The sequence below is a fragment of the Mus pahari genome, chromosome 10 (assembly GCF_900095145.1).
Source record: "Mus pahari chromosome 10, PAHARI_EIJ_v1.1, whole genome shotgun sequence".
NCBI lineage: Eukaryota > Metazoa > Chordata > Mammalia > Rodentia > Muridae > Mus > Mus pahari.
In genome coordinates, this window is record NC_034599.1 from 102,415,452 (window position 1) to 102,441,225 (window position 25,774).

The 25,774-nt window shown below is 51.7% G+C and overlaps 3 protein-coding genes across 5 annotated transcripts in view; all 3 read left to right on the top strand.

Annotated features, from left to right (window-relative positions):
• The window catches only part of Col7a1 (collagen type VII alpha 1 chain), a 31,244-nt gene extending 28,518 nt beyond the window's left edge, over positions 1 to 2,726 (top strand). The window contains exons 111-118 of the mRNA XM_021206308.1: positions 162 to 239; positions 332 to 385; positions 536 to 584; positions 1,189 to 1,221; positions 1,362 to 1,448; positions 1,638 to 1,766; positions 1,867 to 2,061; positions 2,356 to 2,726. Coding sequence (XP_021061967.1) covers positions 162 to 239; positions 332 to 385; positions 536 to 584; positions 1,189 to 1,221; positions 1,362 to 1,448; positions 1,638 to 1,766; positions 1,867 to 2,061; positions 2,356 to 2,366 — 636 coding nt within the window. The 3' untranslated portion in view covers positions 2,367 to 2,726. The remainder of the gene's footprint in view (positions 1 to 161; positions 240 to 331; positions 386 to 535; positions 585 to 1,188; positions 1,222 to 1,361; positions 1,449 to 1,637; positions 1,767 to 1,866; positions 2,062 to 2,355) is intronic.
• A 1,150-nt stretch (positions 2,727 to 3,876) lies between these two features.
• On the top strand, positions 3,877 to 4,869 carry Ucn2 (urocortin 2). The gene has a single exon (XM_021208096.1). It carries the CDS (start codon positions 3,880 to 3,882, stop codon positions 4,219 to 4,221), a length of 342 nt encoding a protein of 113 aa, XP_021063755.1. The 5' UTR covers positions 3,877 to 3,879; the 3' UTR covers positions 4,222 to 4,869.
• A 1,185-nt stretch (positions 4,870 to 6,054) lies between these two features.
• Pfkfb4 (6-phosphofructo-2-kinase/fructose-2,6-biphosphatase 4) overlaps positions 6,055 to 25,774 on the top strand; it is a 43,428-nt gene continuing 23,708 nt past the window's right edge. The window contains exons 1-6 of one of the 3 annotated variants that reach the window (XM_021205885.2): positions 6,080 to 6,142; positions 16,890 to 17,006; positions 17,147 to 17,243; positions 23,245 to 23,311; positions 25,128 to 25,202; positions 25,548 to 25,604. In XM_021205885.2, coding sequence (XP_021061544.2) covers positions 16,895 to 17,006; positions 17,147 to 17,243; positions 23,245 to 23,311; positions 25,128 to 25,202; positions 25,548 to 25,604 — 408 coding nt within the window. In that variant the 5' untranslated portion in view covers positions 6,080 to 6,142; positions 16,890 to 16,894. Of the gene's footprint in view, positions 6,143 to 9,642; positions 9,853 to 16,889; positions 17,007 to 17,146; positions 17,244 to 23,244; positions 23,312 to 25,127; positions 25,203 to 25,547; positions 25,605 to 25,774 lie in introns of those variants that run through there. The other 2 variants (XM_021205883.2, XM_029543462.1) reach the window with 2 other exon arrangements.

Here is a 25,774-nt window from a genome sequence, read left to right on the forward strand (position 1 = left end):
AACTCACTCTGTAGACCGGGCTGGCCTCGAACTCAGAAATCCGCCTGCCTCTGCCTCCTGAGTGCTGGGATTAAAGGCGTGCGCCACCACGCCCGGCTGCTTGCCTGTATTCTGACCCAAACTGTCACTGACCCTGCCTCCTTGGTCCTTGTGTCTGACAGGGTGAGCGTGGTCCCCCTGGAGAGAGCGTGGCGGGGGCTCCTGGTGCTCCTGGCATGCCTGGTGAGAGAGGGGAGCAGGTGAGTGGGGAGACCCCAGTGTGGAGTCAGAGATTAACATCACCACTGATGTCTGAGATCTGTCACAACCTGGTCACATTTGTCACACGTAGGGACGCCCGGGACCTGCTGGCCCCCGTGGGGAGAAGGGAGAAGCTGCGCTGACTGTGAGTTTAGCCTGGGTGGATTAGGGCACTCAGAACGCTGACCCCTGAGTCCTGGGGCTCTTGACTTGATAATGACTTGTCTTTGATTCCTGCATTATGAGACCCATGATTCATGGGTTCTTCGGGGACCTTGTGGTCTTGTGTTCCCAGGAGGATGACATTCGGGGCTTTGTGCGTCAGGAGATGAATCAGCACTGTGGTGAGTGGGTCTGGTGTGGAGTCTCCTGCCCTAACTGCATCCTGGGACACCTAGATGGGGGCCGGCAATTCCCCAGAACTTGCAGAGGTCAAGTGGAGACCGATGGCTATGAGCAACACAGATGTGGAGAATAAACATGCTAACAGGACTTCCTTAGTGGGGGGAGACAGAGATGTGGGCGGCTGCACCGTGTTCTGATGACCATCTATGTGGAGGGGTAGTGTAAGGCACAGAGCTGGTCCCAGCTGTGACACAGGACGGGGAGGGATGATCCTGGGGCCCTGATGCTTCCTATCATGACTGCTTTCATCTCCTTGCCTTCTGACCCCAGCTGCCTCTGGTCCTTGCATCGCTGATCTGTTCCCAGGTTCTCCCCCTGATGGTTCATCTCCTCTACACTCCCTCCTGTCCCTTCCTCCTCTTCTCCATCACCTGGTCTCTCTCCTCACTCCTTTGTCTCTCCCTGGCTGGCTGGCTCTGTCTCTCTGTATGTCTTAGCCCCCATGCATGTGCCCTTTGTCTGTTTCTCTTTCCCCATCTTCCTGCCTTTGCATTTCGTTCTCCACTTCTCAGGGACTCATTCTTCCTTTTTTGTCACTTCCAGCCTGCCAGGGCCAGTTTATTGCGTCTGGATCACGTGAGTAGCTTTCTGTATCTAGAATTTTCTTCATTCAAGGCACCAACTAGATGCCTATCGCCTGGGTCCTCTCAGTAGGGGTGTGGCTAGGGTGGCTGACCCTGATAACCAAGGATGTCATCGCCTGCTCTGTGCTTCAGGACCCCTCCCCGGTTATGCTGCGGATACAGCTGGTTCCCAGCTCCACCATGTTCCTGTGCTCCAGGTCTCTCATGTTGAGGAGGAAGGTGAGGCTGACAGCCCACGGGGTATGTACAGGTTGGGCACAGTTATGCATATGCGTATTCACTAGGGCACATTGAATGTATATAGAGTCTACAGACAGGACACACACGTTTCTGCACATGGGGGAGATGGTCTATTCTGTCCCAGAACTAGCAGGGGTCTCCTCACAGCATACCCCACCCTGTCTGCAGGCCAGGTGCCCCCCGAAGATGATGACGACTTCTCTGAGTACTCCGTGTATTCCGTGGAGGACTACCAGGAACCTGAAGTTCCATGGGATGGTGAAGCCGAGGTTAAGGGCTGGGACCAGAGAGGTTCAGGTAGTGCCAAGCAGAGCCCATCCCACCGCTGATCTTTTACTGATTTCGGATTCTTCTGATTCCCCACTATCTCCGGTGACCTAACCACTGCTGACCCTAGATCTCTGCTCCCTACCATTGGATGAGGGCTCCTGTACTGCCTATACCCTGCGCTGGTACCATCGAGCTGTACCTGGTGGCACAGCCTGTCACCCCTTTGTCTACGGTGGCTGCGGAGGGAATGCCAATCGTTTTGGAACCCGTGAGGCATGTGAGCGCCACTGCCCACCTCGAGGGGTTCACAGCCAGAAAACAGGTATGAGCCTGGATGCTCTGAGTAGAGGCTGCATCTACACCTATTAGTGCTTGGCCAAGATGCTCCCTGAGTCTGGAGGACCTGGAGCAGATCCCAGATCCCAGAACCGGCTACATATCCCCAGCTGAGGGGCCGGCATGGTCCCTCTCCATATTCCTTTTTGCTAAGGGTCCCTCTTAAGTCCGAGCCCACACTCCATCCCTCCTGGATGCATTGGCATGTTTCTGTGCATGCAGACTTCACGTTGGGGAAGAACCTCAGAGGGCTGAATGTTTTCTGCTGTGTTCCATGCAGGTGCTGCCTAGGGCTGAGGCCCGGATGATGCGCTTGGTGGCCAGCAGACCCTGGAGGTGGCAGGGTCTCAGCCGGGTCCTGCTGTGCTCCATTTGGTGCTAGAGTTGTGTGTACACATGGGCGTGTATATTGTGTGTGCACATGAGTGTGTCCACTATTTCAGTGACTTGGTCCTGTGGGTCTAGCCTTTCCCCCCTGTGGACAAATCCCCATTGTGGTGCCCGCTTTCCTGGCAGATGACTCACTGTTGGGGGTGGCTGTGGGCAGTGAATGGATGTGACTGGTGTCCAACCTGCCCCTTGACCCGAGGCTGTGATACCATGGTGCTGATGGGAGGGGACCGGGGCATTAAAGCTGCTGTTTTAAAAGGCCCTTGTTGTTGATCGTTTGGGTGGGTTGGGGGTACCAGGAGGCAAATTTCCTTTGGGGGAAGGGGCAGTCTACACTATACTGCAGGGTATAGAGTCCTCACGCCTGACCCTTATTATTTTTCTGGGTTCTCAGTCCCCCTAACTTGTCCCCTCAAAAGAAATAAGTAGGGCAGGGGCTAAGGAGGTGTCCTAGCTCCCTAAGAGGGGGTGAGTCATAGGTAGGGCGCTGCCTCATGCCAGGAAACATGCTACCCCAGGAGGCTGGGGGAGATAAATGGGCCTCGAAGTGGAGGGAAGGGTCAGCTGCAGGACTGTTGCCTGGCCCTAACCCTGGCAGCCCCAGCCGTCGTCTCAGCCTACCCCTGAGGACATTGGCATAGCGGTATGAGTGGCCTTGATTCAGGGTGGGAAGGGTCTGGGTTGAGGGGGCCTGGGGTTGGTGGGTGGAGATGTCTGGACCTGGGAGGCTCTGGGGTCTCTGCTTGCCCTGCTTCACCTGCCCTCATTGCTGCCCCTCCTCAAGCAGCCCCGTGCTCAGAACCTGTCTCCATTTTGTCACTCTGGGGTTTTCTGGGTCTTTCTTTCCCTCTAGCTGTCTCCTGGATGGCTGCTCTCTTCCTGCCTTGTCTCCTTCCTGTCTTCCCCTCTCTTGCTTTGTCTCCGTCCCATTCACCCCCCTCCCTCTTCTGCTTCTCCCCCTGCCAGTCCCCTTTCTTTCTCTGCCTCTGATGCCATTCTGTCCTTAGTTATCTTTGAAGTTTTTAGACAGGGTCTCAATTTTGCAACCTAATCTGGTTTCAAACTCGGATCCTGCCTCAGCCTCCCAACCCTGCCTCTTTTTGGTTTTTCGAGACAGGGTTTCTCTGTGTAGCCCTGGCTGTCCTGGAACTCACTCTGTAGACCAGGCTGGCCTTGAACTCAGAAATCCGCCTGCCCCTGCCTCCCATGTCCTGGGATTAAAGGTGTGCGCCACCACTACTCGGCAGCTCTCCTTCTTTCTCCGACTTTGTCTCTGTGTCTCTGTCCCTGGCGTGACCTCTGTAACCTCTCCAACCCATCTTTGCCTCTTACTTCTAGCAGTTTCTCTCCTTCCAGTGAACTATAGCTGTCGAGCCTGGACCCTGAGCCTGTTTTCTCCTTACAGCCTTACCACATGATGACCAGGTGGGCACTGGTGGTGTTCGTGGTCCTGATGTTGGATAGGATCATATTTGTCCCAGGAACTCCTATCCCCACCTTCCAGTTCCTTCCTCAGAACTCTCCAGAGACAACTCCTAGCTCTGTGACCTCAGACAGCCCCTCAGGTACCACCACAGGACCCTCAGCTTCCTGGAGCAACTCTAAAGCCAGCCCTTACCTGGACACCCGTGTCATACTCTCCCTGGATGTCCCCATTGGCCTCCTGAGGATCTTACTGGAACAGGCTCGTTACAAGGCTGCCAGGAACCAGGCTGCCACTAATGCTCAGATACTAGCCCGTATTGGCCGCCGCTGAGACTGAAGAAGGGGGTCCTAAAGATGGGGTGACCCTGGGTGAGAAGCTCTGGAAGACAGCCACAAAGCTGGACAGTACTACATTTGGCTAAACACATACCCAGAGATCACCGAGGTGGACCACTGCCATAGCTTCCAAGTATCTTCAGTGTATTTAGACAGCTTGGCCATATGGTGTATTGCCATGCTTCTGAGCCCCTCACACTTAATATGTTTGGGCATCTTGGACACTAGCATGTATGTTTGATATGTGGAATCTTGTCATGCCTAGCTGAGTCTTGCAGTCACAGAGCATCTAGATACCACCATGTGAGCTCCACCCTTAAATGTAAAGGAGAGTCAACATAGGACCCCAGTGCTGCACCTGAAATCCTTCTAAGGTCCACAGGCCGCCACCCCTCACCCCCGAGGCTGCTACACCAGAGAGTGCTGGAGGGGGTCACGTGCTTGTTTTGTGGTTTTGTTTTTGTTTTTAAAGACAGTCTTGGGCTGGTGAGATGGCTCAGCGGTTATGAGTCCTAGTTGCTCTTCCAGAGGTCCTGAGTTCAATTCCCAGCAACCACGTGGTGGCTCACTACTATCTATAAGGGGATCTGATGCCCTCTTCTGGCCTGTGGATGTATATGCAGCAGAGCATTCATACAATAAATAAATTAAAAAAAAAAAAAAAAAAAAAGACAGTCTTGCAATGGGATCCTTGCATATCCTAGAACTTGCTAATAGCAATCCTTCTGCATCAGACTCCTGGGTGTTCGTGTTACAAGCATGCGTCATCACATCTGATGACGTGCTTGTTTTGTGCTCTGTGAGGTAGCATCCTTCTTAGATGTGGTTATCAGAAACGTCTCAGGCACTGGCATAGGTGACCACATGTGAGTGTAGGAAACCTGACCCTGGTGGTTTTGCCCTGTGTGTGTGTGTGTGTGTGTGTGTGTGTGTGTGTGTACATGCTGAGTCTCTGCCTGCTGTAAGCCTCTGATAGCTGTGTGTGGTGGTGGTGGTGGTGGTGGAAGAAGAGGGTGTTTGACTCCCAAATCTACACATAGCACACAGGGAAGCACTGACCAGCCACGCCTCAGCAGCCCTCCAGGTGCGCAGACATACCTGGCTCGGGATGGAGGGAGTGGAGACTGCTGAGGGCCCAAGCCAACTTTGTGCTTTCCTTGATGAATCGTGCTAAGCAAAGCTGTCCACATTTTTCGAACCTCAGCGGTAAAGCAGAGTGGTGCCACCAAGCATCTCGGAGCACTGAGTGATATGCGTGTACATGAAAGTTGTGGCTGCGGAGGTACAAATGCCAGATGACTGAAGGGTAGGAATCACCCAGTCATGTGCACCGAGGCAGTGACACATGAGGGCTGAGTCACACCTGGCTTCCCTGCCCTTCCACTCACCTTCCCGCCCTCCCCTCTGACCTGCTCACTGTGGAAAGAGCAGGCTTCCCCTTTACATCCCATTGTGGGGCTGGTGCTGAAACTGACTTTCTGGGGAGTGTGAGCCTATTTGCCTGTGGTTGAGGCAGGGACTCCCAGTGGTGTAGACAACTCAAGAAGAAAAGACCGGACCGGACCCTGAGAGGTATGGGCTGCTCTGACTGGCAAAAAGCACTACTGGGCTAATGGCCCGGGAGTGCAGAGTGCAGCTGCTTGCCTGGATGGGGGGGCCTGGCAACCTCACAGAGCAAAGCAGCCCCGGGAGGGCGGGCCTAGGACGGTTGGAGAGGCGGGGCCGGCTTTCCTCTGAGCCAGCGTTGGGGGGTGGAGGGGTGCAGGGGCGGGGTTTCCTTACCCTTCCTCAGCCGCGTTGGGGGGCGGGGACCGAGGGAGGGGGCGGCGGCCCTGGCTAGTTCGGTTGCAGGATGGACAGATGGGCATTAGGAGGCACTTCTCCAACCGACCCTTGGCGGGAGAGCCACGGCCAGGGTAGGCATTGGGTAGCATGGGGAGGGTGGGAACTGGGGAAAGACTGACCTGGGTGCAGTAAAGATGGTGTTGGACAGAGCATAAGGGTGTTGGGGGGTCTCTCAGAGTACTCTGAGAGGGCATCAATCTGCCAGTGACCTGAAGGGGAAGAAAAACTGGGACCTTGTAGGGAATAGGGGCCTACCAAGGTGGGATGTCTATAAATAGTGTCTTCCTTTAGCCAAGGAAGAGAGCCAGTCAGTTGGAGCTGCCTGAGGCACTCCCCACTATGTCCCTTGCTGGTCTCTGAGGGGTCTTGTTCATCATGATCACCCAGTTTGGGAAGTTTTTTGCTTTTGCTTTTGTTTTTTATAGCTCTGCCTTGGCCTTTAAGCCTATATTTCTAGGGCACCCACTGTGTGTTCTCTGCTGGTCTTGAGCTTCTTTACACACCTACCATGTACACTTTCTTTCTCATAAGCCTCTCTGCGCTGTTTCTTTGCACCTTTGCTAGCTTTGAATCACTTGGAGCATTTACTGTGTGCTCAGTGCCAGGCTGGATCAGGGTTTCCAGGCTGCCACTCACATAGCTGCGTACCCCTAAAACAGAACCTCACATTATGAACCCTGGGCCCAGAGGGGTGCTGGGGACAGCTCTTGGAAATAGCCAGAGGAAGCTTGTCTTCCTGGGAACTGCCTCCACCCAGCAAAGAGCAGTATCTGGTCGGGGAATGAAGAGGAAGAGAATGAGCAGGCCAGCAGGCCCTGGACAGCATTGTGTTCATGTGCGCATGCCTGGGTCAAGGACTAATTAATATCCGTGCTTCTGCTTCTGCGTGTGAGCATGTTTACGTGCATTCGTGTGGCAGGGCTGAAGCCCCTGGGTCTTTGTGTTGTAAATGGTGGCTTACTGGTATAGCCAGGACTAGGCAGAAGATACAGAGAGTGGGAAGGGTTTGTCCCTTGAGAACTGAGGGTCGAGGACTTTGATCATATGTCTTTTACTAAGAGGTCCAGTGGTCAGTACATACGGTACCTAGAGAGCCAGCCAGGGCCAGACCAGTTCATGGCAGAGAAGGTCTGAGCTAGCCATGTTCATATCTGAGTTAACACTAGTATCCCAACACTGCCTGTGCATGGGACAAGGGTAATTGGTACACTTTGAGATGCCCCCAAGATGGAGAAGCCATGAGGGCTTTCTGAACGTGAGACGGTAAATCGAGATGTGACCGGTGAAGCTCTGAAGGCTGGGAGATGAGCCTGTGGGGCTGGCTCTGTTATCTTGACTCCTCCCTGGTCCCATTCTCTGTTCCAGAGAAATGAGGTCGTGGGAAGGGAGACGGGAAATAGGTCCTCAGAACTGATGTTGACCTATGGTATATGGATATATGGACTTGAGAGGGTGTGTCTGGGTCAGCTGGCGGTGAGCTCAGAGGAGTGGGAGGTGTAGAGCTAGCTACATTTCCTGAAACCAGGCTCAGACTAGGTGTGGAGATGATTCTGCCCTGGCTACCAGCTCTTGAGTAACAGGAGTTCTGGGGAAGAGGGTGCATGAGACTGATGGGGTGCTGGGTACCCATGAGTGTATAAGGTGGCAGCCTTGTGAGGACTGACCATGAGTTTTCTGTGGATAACTGTGGTCCCAAGATGACCTTGGCCATGGACAGGACATAGACAGGCAGAAGGAGTGGCTTCAGAAAAGGAGGAGTTGCTGATGTCCACAAGAGGAGCCCTGTGGGTGTGCTCCAAGCTGCTCACTTCCCCCTGGGAATGGAGGGAGGATTCTGCAACAGGCAAGGAGGTAAGAGGAAATGAATCTCCGCCCAGAGCAGGGTAGTTTCCAAAATAGCCAGCCAGAGCTGGTACCAGGGAGGCCCCAAATGGGCTTCTGAATTTTGTTTCCTGGTGCAGTGGTTAAGACACCTTTGTCACAGTCCTTCCGTCTGTGCCAAACTCTGGAAGAGTTGGTTTGAGACTTGATGAACTGACCCAAAGCAGAGACGTGAAAGGAAGGGATGTTGGGCCAATTGTGAACGGGGTCAGCCATTTTGTTCATGTCCCTAGCTTCTGGCTAGGTGTATGTGAGGCAGGAAACCTGCCAGGGGGTTGGTGGAGGGCATCACTAGAGGGTAGTGAGATAGAGATTTAAACCTTGTTCTGGGGCCTGCACAGAAAATATACAGTTTGGAGAGGCAGGGCTGGGCAGAAAGAAGAGGCCTGAGCTTTCTGGAGACTGGTGGAGGTCAAATGCAGAAGGGTGGCTTCCCCACACTGCCCCTCACCGGCCTCTAAGGGGTCATGTTCACTGGGGGTCGCCCAGCTGGAGAACTTGCTCATATGATATCACTTTAGCTCTTAAGCCTGAGCTGCCAGCCCTGGCCCTGGGCCCTTGTCCCAGTACATTTTCAAAGGCAGAGAGGGAGGTAATATAATGAGTGAGAATGCCTACGGGTTTTTAAACAGATTTCTGAGACTGACACATTTAATCTGTACCACAATCTTGTAAAATTGATGACGTCTGCATTTCCTGATGAAGAGACAGAAGCTCGTTAAAAAAAATAAATTCATTATTAAAACGTTAATTGGAGCTGGAGTCTGCTTGTCTGGCATGCACAAAGCCCTAGGTTCTCTAGGTTCGAGTCCCTGTATAAACACTGTGGAAACACTGGAGCTTGGAAGGTGAAAGCCAGATGAGCAGAAGTTCAAGGTTACCCTCAGCTACACACTGAGTTCCAGGCTAGCCTGGCTACACAAAACCTGCCCTTCTCCCCCAAAAGAAAGAAAAAACAAATAGCAACAAAGTTATAATTGGTAAAATATAAATCAGAATACTGCTTAGTGAGTCCCCAAATAGCTTGTTCATATTTTTCAGAGATTTAGCCTAAGTTCCCCAGCAGCCAGGCCAAAACATGGTCGGTTTTGAGATGTAGTCTGTGTTTATGTACCTAAGAATGGGGAACTTTTTCTGCCTGGTTGAACAAGTTGTTCTTGTGGATCCGGGAAGTTTCGAGACTAAAAGCAGCCGAGGAAGACCAGAGAAGGTCCAGGAGGGCGCAGCGTGGTTGACTTCCAGTACAGCAAGTCAGTCATTAGAGCCATTCAGGGACAAGTGCCAAGCTGGTCTAGACTATCCGGCTCTGAGGATCAAGCAGGCCTGCCCAGCCTCTTCGTACCCTTCTCAGCAGGCGACTGTGAGGTCACATTTCTCAAGGGAGTAGAGGCCCTACAAGCTTTGGGGCAGGGCTGCAGCACCCTGGGCGGGACTATGAATGGGGCCTATGCAAATAAGAACAATCTGGTTGAGTACAGTAAACTTCACGTCCGGGGCGGGGTCTGCATAATCCGGGTGTCAAACGCAGTTGGTATTGAGCATGCGCATTATCAGCTCTGGCTTGACGGATGGGGCGTGCTTAGTCCAAGAGAAGCGATAGTAAAATTGGGCATGCGCAGTCGTAGGCCAGTGCCTCTTTAGTTTGGGTGGAGCCTATTAGTACTGGGGCGGGCCTGCGAGAAGATTGACAAGAGTTGGAGCCGCTAGAGGGGGGGCGGGGCCGGAGGGGCGGGACCTCGGGTGGCCCGAGGTGGCCCGTTGCTGGGTGAGAAGCAGCGCAGTCCGATTCATCCCAGCCCGGGGATGGCGTCTCCACGGGAACTGACCCAGAATCCCCTGAAGAAGATCTGGATGCCGTACAGCAATGGCAGGCCCGCTCTGCACGCCTGCCAGCGTGGTGGTAAGACCGGGGTCCTCAAGGAGAGAGGGGAGGTGAACCCGGATGGGTGGGTAGACGGCCTAGACGAGGGTCTCGAGTGGAAAGGCAGGAGACTGATAGAGAAGCAGGCACCGGTGAGGCTATTGTAACTGGTGGGCAGAGTCGGGGACAAGTGAGAGGCTGGGAACAGGTGAGTGGGAGTGACCGTGGTACCGTGACAGTGGCCCACAGAAGTGTGGTGAACCAGGAGTGGGAACAGATGTGAGAAGGGGACATCTCAGTCTGTTGGAGACTGGGTCTGACCCAGTGGATAGGCACCAACCCGAGCTGTTTCCAGTGCCTGAGGATAGAAGAGGACTTCGTTTGTGGCCATGGCTCTTTTTTCTCTCCTGGCCACAGAGTGGGCTAGCGGGAAGTCTGGCTGGAACCTGAGTTGTGTAGCTCCAGACAAGGCAGTTTGGCCTCTTTGAGCTGAGAACCTTTGAAAGCCTTGCCATGGGCTAGTAGTCCTCAGGTACCCCTTGGTTTTAAAGCCAAAGTTTTAGAGGCACTTCATGGGAGTTACAGTTGTCAGGATTGAGACAGTGGGGACAGCACACCATATGGACCTATCTCTGTGCCCCTGGATGTGGAAGCAGCCGTTTGAGTTCACATGAGAGTTAAACATCAAAGAACTACGCTGTAATTCCTGTAATTCGTGAATTGCTCTTCTGGGATCCTGGTGTTTTCATCTACTTCCTTGGTCTTTCTGTTTGTTCTTGAACGAGTCTGTAACTTTTTATTGACAGGGAAATGAAAAAAATTGTTTTATAAGTCACTCAAATATTGTAATGAATTTGCAGCTTGGCAAAGACCTCAGAGAACATCTCGTACAACTGGTGGCGCAGATATGGAAATGGCGATCAGGCTGTTGTGTGATGTTCCAGGGTCTCCGTGCATTCCTGAAGGCTGCTATGTGTGATAAGGGAGGGGAGGGTCCTCTAGGCGTCTGTGGCCAAGGCCAGCCTGAGGCCCTGACTTTGACCATTACCATAATGAGAGGGAGGGCTGGGGGTGGGGAAGGCGTGTGTTAGATGATCATGACTTGGGGCCTGCTAGAATGACCGTAGTTCATAAGCAGACCGTGTTCCTGTGGGTGGTGGCTCTGACCACAATATGGGTACTGGGGGAGCCGTAGCTGTGCAGACAGACACATTCCGTGTCCTCAGGGGCAGTGGATTTAGCCTGGCCAGCTTCCAAAAGGAAGACTGAAGGCAGAAGCTCCTTGCCCGTGATTTAGGACAGCGGTCCAGACCAGGGGCTGGCTGCCCCTGTGACAGAAGGAAGGAGTGGGGACCTGGCCTTCGGGGACAGTAACGCTCAAGCCACATCCTGGTCCAGCTGTGTGACCTTGGACAAGGAGCCAACCCTTAGACCCTCAGCCTAGGATGGGACCATTGTCATTTTTGCCTCTAACAAGTAAATACTTGAAAATTGGAAGCAAGCTGGGCGTGGTGGTACAAACCTTTGATCCCAGCACTCAGGAGGCAGAGGCAGGAGGATCTCTGTGAGTGTGAAGCGACTCAAAGTACATAGTGCGTTTCAGGGTAGTAAGGGCTTTGTAGAGTGACCCTGTCCCAAAATAAATCAATCAATAAATAAACAAAACAAAAAACAAACAGAGGAAAGAAAGAAAAGTCGATCTCATCACCACCGATCTCCCTTTTGCCTTTTACTACATCAGAGTGGGGGACTGAGGGGTCAGCCTGAGCCAGACCCTTCTGTCTGCTCCTGAGGCCGGGCCTGCACATCTTTCCCTAAGTTCTAAGTATAGGATTGAAATGTGGTTCTTGTATCACGTGGCTGTGGCCCATGACTTTAGTCCCAGGGAGACAGAGGCAGGTGGATCTCTGAGTTCAAGGCCAGCCTGACAGTTGAGTTCCAGAACAGCCAAGGCTCCACTTTCCTAGACAGGAGGTGACATGGTCAAAGATGAAGCTTGCCGATGTGTGCCCTAGCCAGGGGTCCCAGAGGTCACAGCACACCCAGTCAGCCCCTCTGTATGCACCAGTGCAGTATTTTACCCTTTGCACAGTGACCTGGGGCCCGGTTGGAAGACTGCCAGGGCAGTAAAACCCCTAGGGCGAGGAAGGATAGATGAGAAGGGCCTGACCAAGGCCTTCCGAGGAAGATGCCTACTTCTAGTTGGGGCTGGTGGTGGGTTTTCTCTGCTGTCCAGTCCCCAGCTCCTTGGGGCGTTGGTGTTAGTGCCAACTGACAAAGGCGTGTTCTCCAGCCTCGAACACCATAAGCAGTTGATAAAATTTGATACATTTATAAAACCCAGAGGCACACGGATGTGTCTGGAAGCTGTTAGTCTTCCTTACCATTAGAATCCCAGCTTAGACCTTTAGGAGCTCTGAGGAGATGGGACAGGGCATGAGGGACCCCAGTACCATGGCAGGTAGGATATTGTTTTTTGTTTTTGAGGGTGTAGTAGACTGGGCTAGTGTTGACCTTGTGAATGGGTCTCTTGCCAATGTCTGTTTGTCTGCCTATCTGTCTTCCTTTGTTTCTTTCTTTTTAAGTTTCTTAGATCTATTTACTTATTTTATGTGTTTGAGTATTTTTCTTCCATGTATGTCTGTGCACTGTGTGTGTGCCTGATATCCGTAGAGGTCAGAAGGCAGCACCAGATCCCCTGGAACTAGAGTTCTGGACTCTTGTGTTCCTCTGTGGGTGCTGGGAACCAAACCCTGGTCCTCTGCAAGAGCAAGAGCTTTGTTGGTGAAAGACAACAGGGTTTCTCTGTGTAGCCCTGGCTGGCCTGAAACTCACTCTGTACACCAGGCTGGCCTCAAACTCACAGAGATCCGCCTGCCTCTGCCCCGAGAGGGCTGGGATTAAAGAGACGTGTGCCTCAACACCAGGCTAAGAAGAAGTGATTTTTAACTACTGAGCTACCTCTGCAGCCCCCAGTCTTGTTTTCTGATGACTTCTTTTAGTGACAAGATGACTTGAGATGTGACAGGGCTTGTGTGTATGTACAGGGCACCTGGACAGTCAACTTCTGTCCCCTGAGTGGGACTGTCGTGTGATGTTGCTTAATTTTGAAGAGTTCTTCCTTCCTCAGTGTGGTCAAGATGCCGGGAGCAGGTAGAGCCAATTCAGGCGTCTACCTGGAGTTCACTCCAGGGGCTGTGGCCGTGCCTTTGATGGAAGTGCCTGGAAGTAGGCGGGCAGGTATACGCTCTCCATTGCCACAGATGCCTCAGGCCTCTGGGCTCTGAGGCTCTGTGGCCTTCAGTAAATATATGGAAAAAGGCCGGGCAGTGGTGGCGCATGCCTTTAATCCCAGCACTTGGGAGGCAGAGGCAGGCAGATTTCTGAGTTCGAGGCCATCCTGATCTACAGAGTGAGTTCCAGGACAGTCAGAGCTGCACAGCTGACTCGAAAAGACCAAAAATAAATAAATAAATAAATAAATAAATAAATAAATAAATGAAAAAGGACGCAGGGAGGGCTGAGTTGACAGATCTTCTGACTTCCTTCTCTCTGTGTGGTGTTTTATGTGCTCTGCATCCTGGCTACCAGATGTTGGAGTCCTTGTGGGCCCAGGGCTAGCGTCTGACTGCAGACCCCACCTTCTCTCACGTCTCTCAAGGTCTGCAGTGTCCCCCTGGTTCTGCCCTGTGTATAATAATTTCTTCCCTGGAGGGACTATCTCCACATCTTGCTGATGTAGGCAGGGCTGCCACAAATGCTCTTGAACTTTGCTTTGCTTTGATTCTTTGCTGGGAAGCTTATCTTAAGGAGCAGAGGCGATCACCAATTTATTGCCTTGTTTTGTGCCGGGATCCAATCTGCTGCTCGGACTGTCCACCTTGTGGGTTGATGGGAGAGGGGAACAGGGGCACTGTCACCAGAGATGGTGGGAGGAGGCCCAGGTCTACTCTGGGAAAATAGATGCTGTGCTGTCTAGTCTTTACGTCAGCTTGACTCAAGCTATAGTCATCTGAGAAGAGGGGGCCTTAACTGAGAAAACACCTCTGGAAAATCAGGCTGCAGGGCGTTTTGTTAATTAGTAATTGATGGGGGAGGGCTCAGCCCATTGTGAGTGGGGCCATCCCAGGGCTGGTGGTCCCGGCTGCTATAAGAAAGCAGGCTGAGCAAGCCATGATGAGCAAGCCAGTGAACAGCATCCCTCCATGGCCTCTGCATCAGCTCCTGCCTCCAGGTGCCTGCCATGTTTGAGTTCCTGTCCTGACTTCCTTCAGTGATGAACACCAGCCAGATAAACCCTTTCCTCCCACGTTGCTTTTAGTCACGGTGTTTCAGCACAGCAACAGAAACTCTAGGACAGGTATGAAGATTGGATACAGCGCCTCAGTGTTGAAATTCTGAGTACTGCCCCTGAGGGAGCAGTGGCGTGTGTGTGTGTGTGTGTGTGTGTGTGTGTGTGTGTGTGTGTGTGTGTAGGGGTCCGTCAGTAGGGGCAGGCAGATGGATTGCCCCTGATAAATGGCTGATATACTCTCTTTAAATTGCTTCAGCACTTCTGGTCAGCCTGGGCAGGAATTGTGCAAAAACCAGACTCCAGAAGTCTGTTGGGCCTGAGGAGGAGGAGGAGGAGGCAGGGCCTTGCTTAACTCCATTGGTTTCCTCTAACCTTAGCCAATACTGAGGTTACTCTGCAAGTGTCCCCCCTCTTGCTTCAGCCCACGTCTCCTTCCCACCCCCCTGGGGTTCCGTGTCTGGGTCACGCACAGGAATGATGCCTCCCACATCCCAAGACCTGAGTGTCGTTGGGGCTGAAGTACACCTGTGTCCGTAGTCCAGGATGCTGCCGGGGCAAGCTGAAGTGTGCAACTTCCCAGGCGAGCTCCAGCTTTTCCTTGGGGAAAGTGCTAAATCATGCTGTGAGGGCAAGACTCAGAGTTGCCAGAAGGTGCCAGACTCAACACAGGGACGGAAGCTGGCCTGACTGCTGACACCAGGAAGAGCTGTCCCTGAGCTCTGTGCTAAGGGGCTTCTTTATAGTCTGGCAAAGGAGGGCGACTGAGTGGACAGAGGAGAGGCAGGGACAGCTCACCACATCTGCTTAGCAGTCTGTCCCCTATGGGCTTTTTGTTTTGGTTTGTTTTGGTTTGGTTTTGAGACAGAGTTTCTTGGTGTAACAGCCCTGGCTGTCCTGGAACTCGCTCTGTAGACCAGGCTGACCTCAAACTCAGAAAGATCTTCCTGTTTCTGTCTCCCAAGTGCTGTGTGATTTAGGGAATGAGCCACCACTGCCCGACCATCTCCTCTGGATTTACTGTCCCTGGTCCTATGGGTGATGAAAAAGAAGGCTCCTGTGAGTAGGAAGGGGTCACATTTGGTCATTTTGGAAGCTGAGTTGAATCACAAGCTCTCCTGCTGCTTGGTCATCTGTCCCAGGCAGCTGGAGCGCAGGGACGCTGTCGACAGGTCTTTCCCTGCGTCTAGCCTTGTCAGCTTCTCTGGTTGACACCCTGACTTGGTAGCATGGGAAATGGAGATGAGCAGACTATTGAGGGGACTGTCATTGGTGGGCCTCTGCCTCAGTTCCGTGTGACCCTCACCTTGATGCACTGCTTGTCTGGCCCCTCCTAGTTACTGCGCATCAATGCTGGGCCAGGGCCATGGGTGGCTCGGGCACTGCAGGGATACTGTGGTTAAATCCTTCCCTGGGGGAGATGCAAACAAGCTCTACCCCTCCTCCTAAGGTCCCAGTGGCCTCCAGAGGCACTGCTCCACAAGTTCAGTCTAAGCCGATGAGTTGACTGGACCTCTTTACAGAACGTAGGTGAGGGGTTCTTATATACAGCAGGTGGTAGGGTGCAGCCGGATACTCGGGTGAGGGTACCCCAACCCTGCTCACGCTTCCACAAGGGGATATAAAAAACAAGCCGAGCGGGGATAATCCTTTTCTAAAGGGCACAGCTGGTGGTTGCTTGGCTTGGTAGACAGTCACTAATAACTGCTACCCCAAGGACTCAGTCTAGAGTTGTATTCATTAGTGAGGTGACCAAATAGGAGGTGAAAATGCCCCAGGTTCATGTTCAAGTGCTCTTGGGAAAGGACAGGTTGAAGGGAGACCTTTTTTTTTTTTTTTTTTTTTCTGTTTTTTGGTTTTTCGAGACAGGATCTTTCTGTGGAGCCCTGGCTGACTTGGAACTCATTTGTAGACCAGGCTGGCCTCGAACTCAAAAATCTACCTGCCTCTGCCTCCCAAGCGCTGGGATTAAAGGCGTGCGCCACCACTGCTCTGCTTGAAGGGGGATCTTTAAGGAGACCAGGAGACCATGGTGGAGCTGACACATTATTAAATGAGGTAGATGGAGATTAGGATATGGATTCCTACGTGAGAGGGGCAGGCTTTGGCTCCGTCCTTTGGGCAGTGGACAGCTCCCTAACAGTGTCCAGCTGCCGGCCTGTGCCTTATGTACAACCAGTGTGTGCTTTGTGATAGAGCGCCTGGTGAGGTTCCAGAGCCCATATGGTCTTGGGAAGAGAACAAACATCAGCCTAAGACTGGCTCTGGGGATCCTTAGGGTGCTGTCTGATGCCAGAAACCCAGGGAAGTACAGCTGGTACCAGTCCTGTGCCCAGAGGCTGATCCAACACAGCCGAGAGGGAGACTTAGTGATCCAGCAGCCTGTGGCCATGTGCCTGAAACTAGCTGTTCTCCTTGTCGCTGACACAACATAGCTTAAGGAAGGAAATGTTTTTTCTGGCTGACAGTCATGGGGACAGAACATCATGGCAAGGAAGTTGCATGGCAGAAGCTTGAGGTGGCTGGTGACATGGCAGCCACCCATGGTGAGGAAGCGGAGAGATGGATGGGCGCTGTTGCTCATCTTTCCTTGGTTTTTGTTGGCTTTCAGTCCAGGCCCCCTGCCTGCATGCTGGCTGCCCACGTTTAAGACAGGTTTTCCTACCTCAGCTAACATACTAGAAATTCCCTCATAGACAAGCCCAGACACTTGTTTCCATGGTGACTGTAAATCCCACCAAGGTGACAATCCACATTAACTATCACAGTGCTGCTTGCCTTCCAGTCTGCATGACTAACTGTCCAACACTCATCGTCATGGTGGGCCTGCCAGCCCGGGGCAAGACCTACATTTCTAAGAAGCTGACACGGTACCTCAACTGGATTGGCGTGCCTACTCGGGGTGAGGCTCCAAGGGGATCATGGCGTGGGGGGGGGGGGAGGGCTGTTGAGGCCGGGGAAGAGAGAAGCCTGGGCAGTGGTCAGGGCCCAGGGAAGAGTCCTGTTGCTGACCTGTGAAAGCTGAGCCTCTCCTCCCCCCAGAATTCAACATCGGTCAGTATCGCCGGGACATGGTGAAGACGTACAAATCTTTTGAGTTTTTCCTCCCAGACAATGAAGAAGGCCTGAAAATCAGGAAGTAAGTGTGGTGAGGGTGAGGGCGGGGTATCACCCTAGAGAAGGCTTGGTTAAGTTATGACCCATTTGCTAAGAAGCTCTTCCTCTCTCAGACTCTGAATGCGTGAGCTGCAGACACTCAGTGCAGTGACTGCCTGCCCGGGCTGGCTCGGCGCTGTGTGACAGGGCCTGGAACCAAAGAGAGGAGCCTGCCTCTGTCTCTGGAGAGATAGGATTAAAGTGTGAGCTACCATGTCCAGCTGTAGGTCTGGCTTTTTTTTTTTTTTTTTTTTCCAGGCAGGGTTTCTCTGTATAACCCTGACTGTCCTGGAACTCTGTAGACCAGGCTGGCCTTGAACTCAGAAATCCGCCTGCCTCTGCCTCCCGAGTGCTGGGATTAAAGGCGTGCTCCACGACCGCCCGGCTAGGTCTGGCTTCTTAACCTCTCATGTTGTAGTAAGATTGACATTGAATGGGTTTAGGGAGAAGTTGTGTGTAGCCTTCTGATGGCTGTCCCTTCCCTGCCCCAGTGTTAAGAACCTTTGGTGGAGCTTCAGGGAGAGGCGAGGCTTACCCAGGATGTGTCAGGGACCATTGCGTGATGTGGAGGTCCTGTTTGTCTCCTCCAGGCAACCCTAGAAGATGCATATTATTTCTTTTCTGCCCCAAGATGGGCACTCTCACAAGTACTGGAGTATGTTTGCCCCGTGCTTGGCATGTGCTTGGCATGATCTTGGCACGTGCCAGCCAGGCCTTAGGTTTAGTTTAACATGGTTTGAATGCTGTGGAATGAGTAGTTGACACTCACGATCTCTGTCCCCCTCCCAATTTTGAGGAGTGACGACATGTCCTTAGAAGGTGGGGTGCTCGTGGAACCCTGTCCTGCCAGGTACAGCTGCACACACCTTTCATCTCGTCACTTGGGAGACAGATGCAGACAGATGAGTTCAGGGACAGCCTGGTCTGTATAGTGAGTTCCAGGCAGCCAGGACGACATAGTGAGACCCGTCTCTAAATAACAGCAGAAATAAGCCTTGTTCTCTCTATTTTCATGCCTGCTGCTGTGGTAAGACACTTAGACAAAAGCTGAAGAGAAAGTGTAGGGGAGAAAGGTGCATTTGGTTTACCGTTCCAGATTGCAGTCCACCGAGAGAGGTCAAGGCAGGACTCGGAAGCAGCTGGTCACACCCGCAGCTCAAAACAGAGAGGCGATAAGTGCGTGCATGCCTGCCTGCCTGCCTGCCCAGCTTGCTTTTCTCTCTTAAATACTGTTCAGGGACCAGGTCACCATAGGGTGTCACTCAACGTGGTCAAGGCAGGTTTTCCCACTTCAGTTAACCTAATTAAAAAAAAGAAAGAAAGAAAGAAATCAAGGACTGGAGAGATGGCTCAGTGGTTAAGAACACTGCTCTACCGCAGGATCTAGGTTCAATTCCCAGCACCCACATAGCAGCTCATAACTGTCTGTAACTCCAGTTCCAGGGGACATGAAACCCTCACACAGACATAAATACAAACAAAACACCAGTGCACATAAAAAATAAATATTTTTAAAAATAGACATGCCCTCAGGCCCACTTGATGTGGACAGTTTGTCATGGAGACTTTTTCCAGGTGACCATAAGACTGTATCAGCTTGACAGCCACTAACCACCACAAGCCCCTTGTCAGCTGTGGTGACAGACTTGCCTCTGCATCTTGGTAGGACAGTAGTAGTGACTTCCTCAAATCAAGTCCAGTCCCAGTTCTGACCTGGATCTGCCACCAGGGCACTAAGCTACTACGTATTCTCTCTCTGGCCACCAGGGGGCAGGAGCACCCCACTGTGTACTTGGACCTGCTTCCTCTGTTCTTGCATCATAGGGGTGAGACAGGGAAATCACCCAGAAGGGGTCTGACATTTAGGTAAGACTGGAGGCTAGGAGATATATTGACGTTTGGATCTACTGCGTGCTTGGTGGCCAATAGTCATTGTTCCCATTTTATAGGTAAGGAAGCCGAGGCTCACAGAGTCCATGAGTCTCATACACTTCTGTATAGGTTACTTCACATTGGAAGTAACTGTTGAGTTTGGAGGTCCATGCCTACAGTCCCAGCACTTAGGAGGTGAGGGCAGGAGGTCAGGTTTAAGGTTAGCAATCCATTACATAGTTCAAGGCCAGCTTGGGCAGCATGCGGCCATGTCTGAAAAGACCCAAAACCAATCAATTAAACAAAACAACACCAACAAAAACTTCCCATCATCCACTCGCCTAAATATCTCATGGCTAGTAGGTCTACATCTCTGGTGCAAAATCTAAAGCATTGCCAAGGCGTGGCATGTTTGCCCAGTGGTGCCCAGTGGTGCCCAGTGGTGCCTTCCCAGACGTGGGTCTGAGCTTAGGAAGGGATTGCATTGTTTGCGGCCATTCAGTCTGAATCAGAGGAGTGGCGTGTGTGGAGGCAGTGTTTGTGGTGTCCCCATCTGCCAGCGATTTCCCTGGGGCTCCTGAAAGGCCAGCATCTGGGGAGTAATTCAGATGAGAAACCCAGACAGAGAGGTGGGAGGAACTAGCCCGGGGTCACCTGCAGGGACACAGGAGCCTCTGATAGAGGATGGACAGACAGTCCTGTTGTTTTTGTTCTACACCTAAAGCCTGAATCTAGCCACCGGGCCACAGGGCCAATTTCCATGGACCATCCCAATTTTTCTTCTAAGGAATTGGAAAAATAAAAGGACCAGAAGTAGTTTTTATTTTGTTCTGCTTTTTTCTTTGTATTGTTTGCAGTACTGGGGGTTGAACCAGGGCCTTGTTGATAGGTTGCTTCACCTTCAGCCCAGGCAGAAGGAATTTTTGTTCTGTTTTGTTTTGTTTTGAGATAGATGCCACAATGGAGCTCAGGCTGGCCTTGAACTTGCTACATAGCCATGAATGACATTGAACTTCTGATTCTCTTGTCTCCACCCTTGAAGCACTGGGATTACAGGCATTTGCAAATGTGTGTGTGTGTGTGTGTGTGTGTGTGTGTGTGTGTGACACCAGAAGTCTTAAGCCTGAGAAGAAAGGGCTGCTTTCCTATCTGCACATGCACTGTTTAGGTCTCAAAAGCTATATAACATTCAGATAAACAAAACCACACTAGACAAAGGTGTAAACAGTGTGTGCTGGCTCATATATACATCTATACAGGCACATGTATGTACACACCCCCCACCAGGCACATTTCTATTGCGTTTTCTTACTGTACATGAGCTCTCTGTGTATACTATGGACACATAACCTCATGTGTATACTTTATATGCACATGTGTACATACACATAAGCCTACATATCATATGTGTATATGGGCATGTTCACATACATGCACAACCCCTGAGCACACATAGCCACACTGTCTGTGAGAGTATGCGTGCACACACACGTGGGAATCTTCACTTGGGCTCATTTTTGAGTGTGTGATACTGAGTTGTACACATGTGCTCAGCCTTTGTTTTCATCTGCACACCAAGCACACTTGGACCCTAAGATCACCTTCAGGTTTGCCGACTTCCCAGGACTCACGGCTGAGGTCCACTACAGCAAACTGACAGAAAGGGAAGGCACATGGCATGAAGTCCACGGGAATCCGCATGGGAGCTGTGTCCTTGGAGTCCCACAGGATGCCTCAGTCCATCCGGCAAGAGCCCAGGGTCTCTCACACACACACCGACACACTTGCAAGCCCACACGTGGGGACAGTACCTTCATACAGCTCTGCCCACACACGGACATGCAAGCACTAGTGTATGTGTACACTCATACATGAGTGTGCACGCAGGCCCCTGAGATGTTCTCCTGGTGTTTCCTCTGAGGCCCTGGGATTCCTCTTCCACAGTAGATCCATAGTCAGAACAGCTGCCAAGCTGAGCCCAGAACACGCTGGCCTGCAGGTCGGTAGGAAAATGGGCCAGCCCTGCTCGCTTTCTAGACGCAGAGTTCAGACATTTTGGCAAAACACTTTTTAAAAAAATGTTGTTTTACCCTTTATTTTATATGCGTGAGTGTTGTGATCTCATGTATGTCCGTGTGTGCCTGGTGTCCTCTGAGGTCAGAAGAGAGTGCTGGATTCCCTCAACTGCAGTTATGGTGCTTTTGAGCTGCCGAGTGCATGCTGGAATTGAACCTGGGTCCTCTGAAAGAGCAGCCAGTGCTCTTAACTGCAGAGCCATCACTCTAGCCCCTTAAAAACATTTTTTTAAAGATTAAATTTTTCTTTCATTTTATTATTTTTATTTCTTGTTTCTTCTGCTTGTGTGTATCTGCCTGCCATGCCCTCAGAAACCAGAAGAGGGAGCCAGAGTCCACAGAATTGGATGTGGGTGCTGGGTTTTGAACTTGGTTCTCTGAAACAATAGCCAGTATTCTGAACCACTAAGCCATTTCTCTATCCCCCTAAAGATTTGCTTTAATGTCTGTCCACCTGTCTGTCCATCTGTCTGTCTGTGTATTTTTGTTTTTCACAATAGGATTTCTCTGTGAAACAGCCATGGTTGCACTTTGTAGACCAATTCACAGAGATCCACCTGCCTCTTCTTCCCAAGTGCAGGGATTAAAGGCGTGCGCCACCACCACTCCCTGGCTTTCTTTTCATTTTTAAATGTCTCTGTGTGTGTGTATGCATGCATGCCATATACATACAAGTACCACAGAGATCACTGGCATTGGAGTTCCTTAGTTTTGCGTGTCTGATGGGCGCTGGGGACTGAACTCATGTCCTCTAAAAGCTCCACAGTTGTCATGAACCACTGAGCCCTCCTCTACAACTCCCAGAGGAAAGCTCTTTGCAGCTTTAATAGAAAACCGTACAGAGCACAGAGGCTCCCTAGGAGGCGCGAGGGCACAGCTACCTAGTGACCTGAACCTGGCTCCACAATGACATCCATGCAGTAGACACTGACACATGGGGTGGGTGTGGGTGTGGGGTGGTGGGTGGGTGCATGCACATCCTGAGATCACAGATGAGAGATCTAGCACTGGTCTATGAGAGTAAGTGAGGCACAGGTGGGAGGGCTTGCCTGGCATGGGCCATGCCCTGGCTTCCATTTCTAGCACTGCTTGTTTGAGAAGGGAGGAGGTCATAGAAAGCAAAAGTACAGCACTGGGGAGGCAGAGGCAGGTGGAGCTCTGTGAGTTCAAGGCTAGCTTGGTCTATATAGCGAGCTCTAGGCCACCCGGTGCTATAGAGTGAGACCTGCCTCAAACAAAACAAAGTAAAGGTAGGTCTCTCCACACCTTCAGGAGATGTGGGTGAAGTGGGAGTGGCCTCCATGTGGCAGTCATTTTATAGCAAGTGAGGCATCTGAGTGTATCATTGTATAAGATCGTCCGGGGTCAGAGCTGAACAGGCACAGTGCTAGAGCAGAGAGGATAGCGCCCTGCTCCATTAGGGGCTGGTCTGTGGAGGTCTCTCTTCTAGGACATGTGCAGCCATTGTGTCCTTTCTTGCTGCCCTCGGCCCCAGCACAGAGAATGTCTGATTGGAAAACATTTATCCCAAGGTTGGAGAAGTGTCTCCAAGGTTAAGAGCATTTGCTGCTCTTGCAGAGAACCTGGGTTCAAGTCCCATGTCCCAGCATCCATATAGTCACAGCCACCTGTAACTGGAGTCCATTTCTGACCTCTGAGGGTACCAGGCACACACACACACACACACACACACACACACACACACACACACACACAGTGTACATCATGCAGGCAAAACACTCATACACAAAATAAAATAAGTAAACCAAACATAAATTAATTCACGAAAAGCACTTATCTTGGTAATCATAGACCATGCATGACATTTCTGAGTCATGAACATGGCAGAGTGACAGCGGGTCCCCAATAAGATGACAAGTAAAGGTCTGTTCAGAAAACAGACAGCCAGGGACACAGCAGATGAGAACCACAAGCTGACAGATGAAAAAGGAGGAGACTCGAGGGCTGTCCCCTCTCCTGTCTGTGGTAGGGTTAAAGGTCTGATGCCAAGCTCACTCTGTGTTTTCTCTCCTGAAGGCAATGTGCCTTAGCAGCCCTCAGTGACGTCCGGAAGTTCCTCAGTGAGGAGGGGGGACATGTGGCGGTAAGTGTGACACCCTAGAAACAGTCAAGAGTGAGACACAGGATTCCCCTCACTCCACACCCCGTTCACCATTTGCTTATCAGGCACCTGGAAGAGAAGCAGAGTGGGATGGGTGTGCCCTGCATGCCAGAGGGTGCGCTACCCAGGGAACAAGCATGCAGAAGGAACTGTCTGGGCCTGCGTTCCCCTGGACTTGTAGCTACATTTAATGCTACAGTTCTTCCTTCTAGAGGTTAGCACCAGCAATAGCATACCTCAGTGTTCCACACATATTAAATTCTGGGTTAGGGAGCCCTGCCCATATCGCTTACCATTCCAGAGGCCTGGTGGGGGAATTCTACCAGGATGATGGATGACCCCTGCAGACAGATGAAGTGTGGGACCAGGGAGAGCCAGGGTACCCATGAGGAAGAGCTCCCCTGGCCCTGTGCATCTCCTTCCTACCACTTTCCGGTTGGAGCCATGCCTCCTGGAGCTCTCTGACCCCAGCCTGTATCTCCTGCCTGTGGCACGGCCATCACTGTCCTGGGGAAAGCTCCTGTCCTGTAACCCAGGCCCCCTTGTCTCTGCTTTGCTGACCTGCTTGTTTTATTGACGTGAATCCCACAGATCTGTTTCTTCAGTTAAGAGGCTGGAGGTGTAGCTCAGGGCTGGCCTAGCAGGCATGGAATCTGGGATTTGACCTCCAGCAGGGAATAAACTGAGCATGGTTTTGCGTGCCTGTAGTTCCTGTTCTATGGAGGTAGAGGCAGGAGGATTGGAGCATCTTTGGCTGTATAAGGAGCTGTAGGCTAGCCTGGGGTGCCCATGAGCCCATGTCCACACAACAGAATAGTGCTTGGGGAATACTTGGGGTGAGGCCTTGCCTAGCAGAAATGTCCTGATGTTTGTTTGGTCAGTTGGTTGGTTGATTTAAACAACAGCAGCAACAACAACAACAAAACATAAACAAAAAAACAGGTTTTTTCTGTTTGAATTTGAGTCTTCTGGCTTGACTACACACATGCACACTTTAAATATAGTGAAAAACACATAAAAAAGAAAAGAGGTGTTGTTGTTAGGTGTGGTATCACATACTTGTAATCTCAGCACTTAAGAAGCATAGGCAGGGAGCTGGGCCTGGTGGCGCAGGCCTTTAATCCCAGCACTCGGGAGGCAGAGGCAGGCGGATTTCTGAGTTGGAGGCCAGCCTGGTCTACCAAGTGAGTTCCAGGACAGCCAGAGCTATACAGAGAAACCCTGTCTCGAAAAACCAAAAAAAAAAAAAAAAAAAAAGAAGCATAGGGGGATTGCTGCCAGTCTGAGGCCAGACTATCCTACACAGTAAGTTCAAAGCTACCTGGACTGCATAGTGAGCTCCTATCTCAGCCCGTCACAAAAGAGGTTTAGCTCACAGTTGCGAGACTAAAGGTTCCAGTTTGGGCACCTCCCCAGCACCAAGCCTTTGTTAAGGATCTAAATAGCATCGTGACAGGAGCCATTGAGGGAAAGATCACACTGGCAATAGAAAACCACAGAGCTGGGTAGGCCAGACTTGCATCTCTGTTGGGAGAACTTGAACATGAACCTTAGGAGAAAAACCACATCCAAATCGCAGTACTGGGCTTAATTGGCTTTGCTAGATTTCTCTGGTCACACATGAATCGAGCAGCTGCTGTGCGAGCGCTGCTGAGCACATCCCTCTATGGGAGTCTGCAGGAGGCAGGTCAGACTCTGGCCTGGGCAGCAGGCATCCTGACAAGAAGCCTGGGGCCCCGAATATGCCTGGGCTGTGGCCCTGGGCCAGAGTCCTGAACTCACCCCAGTTTGGTCCTAGGTTTTTGATGCAACCAATACGACCCGAGAACGGAGAGCCATGATCTTTAACTTTGGAGAACAGAATGGCTACAAGGTGAGATCTTCTGAGCACCCTTTCTTAGCTGAGCTGTCGCGTATCTGGATGCTGGGTGACCCCGTTTGCAGCCTCCTGGTGTTCGTGAGCACTGGGGTGGCATCGGGTGGCTGAGGGAGGTGCAGTTTCCTCTCCTCCTGGAATTTGCTTTCTAGGGCTGTAGTGGGAGAGCCCGGGACACAGTGATACCTCCTTTAGCTACATGACACTCCAGCTTGGTCAGCATGACTGCAGGTGCATGGGGATGGACACCCTGGGAGGAAATGCAAGTCACTAACCCAAGCCTGTGGTCCTGTCCCTGTGGTCCTGTCCCTGCCCTCCCTGTGTCTTCTGTCCTTGCTGTAGACCTTCTTTGTTGAATCTATCTGTGTGGATCCTGAGGTCGTTGCTGCCAACATCGTGGTAAGCAGTACATCTGACTTCCTTGGGGACGGTAATGAGACAGGTGCCACATGACAGTGAGGTCCCCGTCCCAGTTGGGGCTGGTACTCGGGTTGACCTTTAGTGATCTTGAATTTTGTGGGAATGGGGAGTTGGTTGAGCCTGGAGTCCTGAGGACCAGTCGTGCAGAG

What these genes read in the sequence shown, in the direction of transcription:
- Ucn2 (XM_021208096.1), top strand. Translation starts at nt 3,880, where the DNA reads ATGATGACCAGGTGGGCACTGGTGGTGTTCGTGGTCCTGATGTTGGAT.